Source organism: Anopheles ziemanni, chromosome 2 (assembly GCF_943734765.1).
Source record: "Anopheles ziemanni chromosome 2, idAnoZiCoDA_A2_x.2, whole genome shotgun sequence".
NCBI lineage: Eukaryota > Metazoa > Arthropoda > Insecta > Diptera > Culicidae > Anopheles > Anopheles ziemanni.
Window position 1 is genome coordinate 26,854,380 of NC_080705.1, and position 9,535 is coordinate 26,863,914.

Here is a 9,535-nt window from a genome sequence, read left to right on the forward strand (position 1 = left end):
TGGAAAGGGCCAATAAGGGCCCGTGATGTACGTAGCACGGGAAAAATAATATTTTCATTCCACATGCCGCAGTTTCCACCAGGAGTGAGCCAAAGAATCATGTTTTGCAACGTAAACTGCTACTTTGTGGTGGAAGTAAATTTTGCACAAAGCAACAGCAAAATGTGAACAACCGAAGGGGGGTCTTGATTGGGGTGGGGGAGGGCGAAAAGTTTTCGCCTTTCTCAGACCCATTTGATCGCTTCTTTGCAGGGAAGGCAGGGGAAAACGAACCGCAGGCAACAATGATAAAAGTCATAAAAGTGAATTTTTGCTCAAAGTTAATAAGATAAAATTCAATAATTTTTATTGAGTTTTTGGCGTGCTTTTCTTTTTGTCTTCTCCCGCGCACCAAGAGAGATCGGATCGGCTCTTATGTGTTGGTTCGTGTCCAACAACTGGTTGTTTGGTCGGGTGTAACAGAAAAAAAATGGAAACCTCGTGGAAAACAGTATCGTTCCTCATCAATCCACACCCAACCATCCAATCGCCAAAACTGTGGTGCATCTGTCGGTCGAGTGAAACCAGAATTGTAAAGAAACGCAACCATAGAGCAAAAAGACGGAATACACACAGAACGAGTTAAATTTGAAATAAACTAACGGCAGCTGAAGAGGGGAAAACTTTTTCACCACTTCAGCGTGAAACATTTGAATTTTTTCGAAGGAAACGGTATGTTCTCTATACGTGCATACCTTTGCATAGGGGAAAGCAACAACCAAAAAATATACAACGGTTCGGAAAAACCGCATCCAACCAACCACTTTACCTTTGTGGCAGCCTTTGAAGCAGATGAATGGGAACAGTTGGGTCGTCGGGCAGGTGAACTTTACATTTTTTTTTCATTTTCCGCATTCCTTTTTTCTTCTTGTTGTTGTATTATTTATTTACCCATTGCATCATTCATGGAGATCTCATCGAAACACACACATATTTCACCGACACCAATATGTAACTAGTTTAGAACAACATTCTAACTTTGCAAGTTTCAAGTAATACATCATACCATTGCAACGATAAGGGTTTTTCGTTGTATGCCGTCGAAAAAGTTTTTCCACCAAAAAAGAAGCATTTCAACACACTGAAATTTGAAGAAAAGAAATCGATATTCCATTGGCAATTTTTGTTCCATTACGATGAGGTTCGAAGTGAAATATACGTGTGAAAATTATGACTTTTAAAAATAGAATGCTTCTATTCTTGTTCATTTGATTCTAATTCTTCCTACTTTATGTGTTGAAACGACATGTATTAAATAAAATGCACAACCAAAAGCATTCAAAAGTATCCTGTTTTGAAAGTATTTTTGTATAAAATATACAATCGGTAATTAAGGTCATAAAGTGACCTGAAAAGGCAATAACAAGTAGCAAAGATTTGCAGTTTGGTGCCAAAACCGGACAAAAATTAGGTTCCGACTTGTTGCATGCTATGCGTACCGGTTTAATGCAATTAGTTCCTTTCGCTTCAAGTCCGCTCTTTTACGCTGCGGTAAGAAAGAAAACTTAGCAATTTACTACTTAAGGAGCTCGCGCAGAATAATTCCCACTTTAATGGTTCACAGTTTCTCTCGCCTTCACTACCGCGCAACAGTCGGCAGTACTTTAGAGTTTGCAAATGTTATCAAATTTTAATTGGATTTTCTAAAGCTTGTCATGAACCGTCGGGTTCGGCAAAAGAAAAAGCCGCACTAGCTTCGTTCGCACTTTTGGCTCAGTTTAAATATTCTTGCTTTGCAATAGACACTTGAAGGGATGAGGAACCACTGTTGCAGTGGGAAGAACTGCTGCGCTTCCATCTTCAGGCACTCCCTCGCGGGCAGGTGAAAGCTGTCGATTCCACCCCGCCCTAATGTCACGGACACGCGCACGATTCTTCAACTCTAACTTCATCAGAACCGCCAGCAAGATTTCCCACCTGGGAGTTGTTCGTCGGTTCCTTTTCTTTCTTCCCATCATCACTCAGCTACGCCCGCTGAACAGGGGAACTTTTGTGCACCGCGTGGAAGCTTTTCGGAAGAGTTCCGGATTGTGTGTTTTTCTTAGTCCCACGGGGCCCCGAAGTCCCCCAGTTCGAGCGAGCGTAACGTTGAGGCGGAGTGAAGAAAAATCATCCACCGCGCTGCGTACGTTTCCGGGGCTGTTGCAGGGCGGCACCTACTTTGCACTTCCTCATCAGCAAATTAACAAGATTTATTGCTGTTTTATTTGGGAAACTTTCATAATTTATTACGACCGCGCAAAGCGAGCGTTTCAACGCTGGAACTCCCCGGAGGGTGCGAAGGGAGAATGAACCGACCGGTGGAAATCTAACCGACAAACTCGGCCCCCAAAAACGCGGTTGCATTGTTCCGGGGTTGGACCGGCAGCTGGGGCAGCCCGAAGGTGGGGGTGACCGGGCTGTCATTTTAATCCACGGAGAAATTGGATAAACCGGTAGCATTTTCCGGCTTTCGGTCGCAGCTGTCAGCGTGGGTCAGTCCGAGCGTACGAAGAAGTGACATCTTCTGAGAGGCTTGTTTTCACTTATATCCTCCCCTCCCTAGGCATCACCCACCCGGGGGCACAAAACACCAAGAAAAGGAAGGAAAAACACGAATGCAGCCAGCTTTGGATTTCAGCATCCCGACAACTGTTCAATTCCATCGAACGGAAGTCAATAATTCACTCCGGGTGTGTTCTTTTTCTGTCGCCTTGCTCCACTTTTCTCTGCCGGCGGGTGCGGTTTCGCGAATTTTCGACTTCGAATCGTCTGACTTTGGGCTTTTCTTACGCCTTGCTCGCACGAAAGTCTCCCCCGGCGGGCGGCAAACTTTGGTGCGTCGGAAGTGAAAACGACATTAATTATGTCGTAAATCAACTTTGGACAATGCTTCTTGCGTTGAACGAAAGTCAGCCTAGGGCGGCAACGGTGGTGACGGTGTCGGTAACGATGGACGCCCGGTGTGGATTGCGCATAATTGCGGTGAGGTGAGAAAAACTTTTTCCCTCCCTTTTTGGATTCGCGCGTCTCGGCAGTCGTTCGGCTTTCGGTCCTATCAGCGACAAACGGTGATCAAATTTATATCCCTTGCCGCTACAATAGTTGCTCGTGTTCGGGCGCATATTAATGATGTCGCATTCTTTATTTGCTTTTCGGCTTTTTTTTGTATGTTTCTCGTGAACTTTTGGCAGAGTTTTCTTTCGTTAGAAATGCGCAGCTTATCGGATTGGGATTTTATATCGTACTAGGTAAAACGGCCCGGTTACACGGCCCAGTTACAGGACCCAGTTACAGGACCCAGTTACTGGGCCCGTTTACAGGGTCAGGTTACAGTACCCGTTTACAGGGCCCGTTTACAGGACCCGTTTACAGGATCCGTTTACAGGGCTCAGTAAGGGGGCATGTTGACAGGTCCCGGTAACACGGCCCGTCTACAGTTCCCGTTTATAGTGCCCGTTTACAGGGCCCGGTAAGTGGGTCCGTTTACAGGGCCAGTTTACAGTGCCCGGGTACACGGCCCAGTTACATGACCCGGTTACAGGGCCCGGTAGTACGGCCCGTTTACGTGGCCCGGTAACACGGCCAGGTTACACGCCCCAGTTACAGGATCCAGTTACTGGACCCGGCTACAGTGCCCGGTGACACGGCCCGTTTACAGGGCCCTATGGATGTAGTTTTATTGTTGATTTTATTCTGAGTTGGTTATTTTCATCACGTTGCAGCACCACCTTTCCCAAGAGTAACTGCAATGTACGAAAAAATTATCCCCCAAATCAAAAAGTTTCATTTTCTTCCTATTACAAACTTTGAATTAAACTGTGTAGCAGATTTCCGCTTTGCTTTGTTTTATTTTCTAGCAAAGTAACCATCGATCATCAAAGTAACCATCGATTACCAAAAAATCGTTCAACATTCATCAGCTCGTGGAACCAATCAGAGCGCAAGGAAAATTTCCTCTTCCATCCTGCATCCTTGGTATAACTTAGCAACAGCATAGCGCGTAGGGGAACCTAACGCGTTAGCACAGTGCATCTCGCTTTCGCGCTCGCTTCGCTCGTTCACCTTCGCTATTGCTATCTAAGCTTAAGGTCGAAATTGTATCTCGTTTTCGCGCTCGCTTCACTCAATCGTGCTGTCTAATGGAACCACTCAGTTAGCGGAGTTTGTATACGGGACTAGGTAAAACGGCCCGGTTACACGGTCCAGTTACAGGACCCATTTTACAGGACCCGGTTACAGAGCCCGTTTGCAAGACCTGTTTACATTGTCGTTTACAGGGCCCGTTTACATGGCCCGATAACACGGCCCGTTTACAGAGCCCGTTTACATGGCCCGATAACACGGCCCGTTTACAGAGCCCGTTTACAGAGCCCGTTTACATGGCCCGGTAACACGGCCCGTTTATAGGGCCCGGTTACAGAGCCCGTTTACATGGCTCGTTTACAGGGCCCGTTTACATGGCCCGGTAACACGGCCCGTTTACAGAGCCCGTCTACATGGCCGGGTAATACGGCCCGTTTACAGGGCCCGGTAACACGGCCCGTTTACAGGGCCCGGTAACACGGCCCGTTTACAGGGCCTAACCTTATGGATGTAGTTTTATTACTAATTTTATTCTGCTTTGGTTATTTTCATCATGTTGAAGTACTCCCTTTCCCAAGAGTAAATACAATGTTCGAAAAAATTGTCCCCCAAATCATGAAAACGTTTCATTGCAAACTTTGAATGAAACTGTGTAGCAGATTTCCGCTTTGCTTTGTTTTATTTTTCGGCAAAGTAACCTTCGATAATCAATGTAACCATCGATTACCAAAAATCAGAGCGCAAGGAAAATTTCCTCTTCCATCCTGCATCCTTGGTATCCTTAGCAACAGCATAGTGCGTAGGGGAACCTAACGCGTTAGCACAGTGCATCTCGCTTTCGCGCTCGCTTCGCTCGTTCACCTTCGCTATTGCTATCTAAGCTTAAGGTCGAAATTGTATCTCGTTTTCGCGCTCGCTTCACTCAATCGTGCTGTCTAATGGAACCACTCAGTTACTGGAGTTTGTATACGGGATTAACAGTCTTATCTTCCGTTCACCAGCTTTTGAAGCAAATGAGGCTTTCTCCTGAGTTTGAAAACTAACAAAGACATTCAAATTTCATACCCAAATACTATAAGTAATAAAAATATTGTCGATACTTCATGTCAAAATTGGTGTACCAACATCAAAAGGTCGAAATAAAAAAAAAAAGACCACACGCTCAAGTCGGAAATTCCCTCTCCATTAGTTCCGGGGTTTCATATTTCTTTCACCCCCGGCAGGGGGGGCTCGTTAAATATTTACCAACCGATGATTTACGCCCAACGGTGGCCTACTTGGAAGTCTGGTATCGCAATGGGAGTAGCGCTTCGGGTTGCTTCACCCAGGTACGCTTTTGCCACAAATGACCGCTTGCAGCGTTGTGCCTGATTGAGATTGGAGTCGAGATGTTCTACCATCGAGGGTGCTTCAGGGTGTCAGTCATATGGGGCAGAAAAACACGATTCGCATTTTTTTTTGTCGGAGAAAGTGGTCCGGTTTTCCCATCGCTTCTCCGCTCTGTGCTATTTCTATTCCCACACATGTACGATGGGCCAGATATGATAAGCATAAAATATAACCCCAGCAGTCCATGAACCATTTCGCACTGCCTGTTCCTTTTTCCAAGTTGTTTTTTTCTTTCACCCGAGTGTATGTGTGAGTATTTTTTCCAAGTAGTACGGGAATGTTTTTTTGTAAAACGAACCCCCCGAAGCGAGTTATCTGCCACAACCTTCCTTATTACGACCAAAATGTCCGGGAGTTTGGTGAATGTGGTTGCATGCTGCTTTTCTGTTATTTTTCCTCTGAACTTGAATGTAACTGTGCCGGAACACTCATACTCGTAATAACGATCCATATCATATAGCGCATCATGATGCGCCATTTTGTTCGTACTAATGATTGTATCGTAGGGCGCATTCACAATCACTACTCCATGCTGCCCGACCCTTTCCGAAGTGGATACAAATTAATTTCGAATGAGAACGACGACATTCCAATACTTGCTGGGCGGGGTGCTGAAAGTGTCCGATTCGGAATGAGTTGTGTGAAGGCAGGTTCATCCCTAGAAAATGTAAGTGTCTTGAAGTGCTGAATATTGTAGCGTTCGGTATCGGGTTGAAAAAGTTCAAACGGAAAGCAAGTGATCTTACATTCAAGCAGTCTCCTTTGAGGTTAATTTTATGTGACTTGTTTCCCTCTCACATGTTCGTTCCTCTCGATTTTTAGTTTTTTTTTTTTTAAATCAAACGACACTAACCAGCTTTTTTCCCATTTTCCCACAGGATGCAATCTGGAAAAGGAGGGCGAGGATTGCTTTCGCCAATGTATCTCGACCGCTGACAGCCAGGACGTTTGCCGGTGTGACCAGAGCATATCGTCATCTAGTAAGTATCGTATCCTCTCGAGGACACAGGTGTTCCTGTACGAGTGGGTGGGAAAGGCGAGTGAGGGATCTGGCATTTCTTTCAGCATTCTGAAACTTCTGCCACTAACAAACACTCCGAGTAAAGCTCAAGTATTTGTCCAGAAGCAGGAGCGCAGGGGACGACATGGACGACAAAGTTTAGCCTTGTTATGTCCACACGAAACCGGTCGGAACGTTTTTCACCTGCTCGGGGCGAAATAATAAACTTCTCATCAATCCCGAAACCGGTGGCGCAGACACGAACCACTGGCTGATTCTGAACGGGCGTATAATATGGACCATTCCTTCCGGGAAGTTGAGGACGAAAAGTTTTTCCTTTTTCTTCTAGCGCCGAGCGCCATTTGGCAGGGGTTTCTCAATCAAAACAAGAACAAGGATAAAGTTGACGGTGTTTGTCGTAAGTGTCACTTTGCATCGTAAACATTGGAATCAGCTCGAGGCACGGTTGTCGCTACAAGTAAAGTAAAGCTCAAGTATTTGTCCAGAAGCAGGAGCGCAGGGGACGACATGGACGACAAAGTTTAGCCTTGTTATGTCCACACGAAACCGGTCGGAACGTTTTTCACCTGCTCGGGGCGAAATAATAAACTTCTCATCAATCCCGAAACCGGTGGCGCAGACACGAACCACTGGCTGATTCTGAACGGGCGTATAATATGGACCATTCCTTCCGGGAAGTTGAGGACGAAAAGTTTTTCCTTTTTCTTCTAGCGCCGAGCGCCATTTGGCAGGGGTTTCTCAATCAAAACAAGAACAAGGATAAAGTTGACGGTGTTTGTCGTAAGTGTCACTTTGCATCGTAAACATTGGAATCAGCTCGAGGCACGGTTGTCGCTACAACCATTAGACAAAGCATAGCTGGTCATTTTGATAAAGACCACTTAAATGAGCTTTAATACAGTTCATTAACAAGTATTTAAATTGATTATTTTTTTTCTGATAAATAAAACTAATGATTGAACTGACAGTGGCACAAACACGATGAAGGAAATTGTAATGATTCTACGAAGCAATTAAATCATATTGTCATCTACATAAAATACCCCGAACTGATTAAAAAAAGTACCGTACGTGCCTTTTTAATAGTATGCGGAATTTCCCAAACCAACAACCCGTGCACAGTTGTTCGATTGAAAAATCCTGATAAAGCAACAGAGGCTTATCATAGCCGAAAGTTAATCCATACGGTTGAGCACACACTCGATTATCCTTTGCTTCTTTGCTCGACTGGACTTTGGCTCGAGATGCTTTCCCCAAATTAGCATAATCGTTTGCACACGAAACCCACCGAAGCCTTCACAGTGTCAACGGGGTTTTGCTCGGAAGCTCTAGTGATTAATAGTTCTCTGTTGTCGTTTCCCCAGCCCTCGAAAGCTCCCCCTTCTTTTTTCTTTGGGTAATGAATAATTTCACAGTTACGCTCGGTAAGCGAAACTTAATTCGGTAATTTAAAGGTTTTCTATGAATCTGTGTTTGTTTTTTGCATACTCTGTTTGTCCCTTCCTGAAGCTTCCCGTGAGCAGGGGGGGCTCTTGTTGGGGAAACCCCGAAATCGTCCGGTATCGTCCTCGGACGGGGTTGACATAGGCGTAAATTATGCATTAGTTTAATAGGTTGATTATCAGCAGTCTAATCGTTTCGGGGGCGCATTATTAAACTTCATTATACCAGTACCAGGGCGGTGGACGAATGCAGCACCAGCTTTCCATCCCTTTCGACCCGCTTCGTGTCTTTTGCTACGCCGAGTCCGACGCCGATAAGCGTGGGGAAATGGAAAGCAAGTGTTTTAGCCAAATTCTCACAAATCCACTGACAACGCGACGGTGGCGAGGGCAAAATTATCTCATTTCCTGTTTCTTCCATCCGTATTCCTTCTCGCTCGTTCCTTCCTTTCCTGACGGGTGCTCTTGTAACTGTTCTTTAGATAATTCCCTCGCTCACTCCCGCTTTCTCCCTCCTCCATCGCTAATGATTTGATGAAATAAGATTCCAGATAAGGCAGATAATGGCTACCGAATGCTGCGAAACCGATGATAAAACCAGTTGGGCGCCCGGAGAGGGCCGAGAAGCCTCTAAAAGGGAAAAACTAATCAACCGATAGTGGAGTGGCACAAAACGGAGTAGTTTGAAGCGATAAGCTAAGAGATTATCCTCTATTAGTCGTGCCGGTGTTTCCATTTGGGTTGGGCTTTTCAACATTCGTTACGGTGGAATATTTTGCCTCGTGGAATTCCACCAAGGGACCCTGTAAGAAATTAAGGTTACTAGCAGAAAGTTGAAATTAAAAGGAAAAGTTCAAATATTGTAATTTGAAATATTTTGGTAAGGGGATAGTTTTTATTATATTTCATTGAAAATATTATTGTTATGGTCAATTTGTTTGTTAATCGCAATTTTTACAAAACGATTTAAGTTGAATTTGAACGATCTGAATGATCGCACCGTCTTACTTAACTGAATTTGCCTTCTATGCACCAAGTCGAGTCTTCAGGTCCAGATCTATTTTAACACGTGTCTTTTTGCCGAAATATTTTCTGTACTCATGATCACTTGCTTCCCATGGCTTTACAATTTGTCAGCTCCTGCTTTGGATACAAATATGTCTGTCGGCCAACCGTCTGTAGAGTGCTGTTCGTGTTTAATTTCGAAGGTTATTTTAAGATTTATAAATGACCCCAGGTAAATAAATACATTTCAAATTGAAATTGAAATCTGTCCCACAGGTCGAGGGCGAGCCAAGTACGAGATGACGGTTCGTTTAGCCAACGCATCCCACTTCGAGCTGAACGAGAACGGAGAGCATCAACTGACGGAAAATACAGTCACCGTGTTGGAAAAACAGGTATGTTTGCCGTCCACAAAATGATTTACTTCAGAAAAAATACTTCAAAAGAAATTTTCAACGTTGGAGAAGAAATAGCTAAAGCTGTTAGAAATATTTATTCTCTTTCTACATGTTTTAGAAATTTGATTAGATGTTTTTTTTTCGTATGAGGTGCCTTCCTTCATTAGATAATTAGT

General features: G+C 44.5%; 1 protein-coding gene across 1 annotated transcript in view; it reads left to right on the top strand.

The window, feature by feature from the left end:
- LOC131293304 (uncharacterized) overlaps nucleotides 1–9,535 on the top strand; it is a 109,974-nt gene that overhangs the window by 19,372 nt on the left and 81,067 nt on the right. The window contains exons 4-5 of the mRNA XM_058321384.1: nucleotides 6,372–6,473; nucleotides 9,238–9,356. Coding sequence (XP_058177367.1) covers nucleotides 6,372–6,473; nucleotides 9,238–9,356 — 221 coding nt within the window. The remainder of the gene's footprint in view (nucleotides 1–6,371; nucleotides 6,474–9,237; nucleotides 9,357–9,535) is intronic.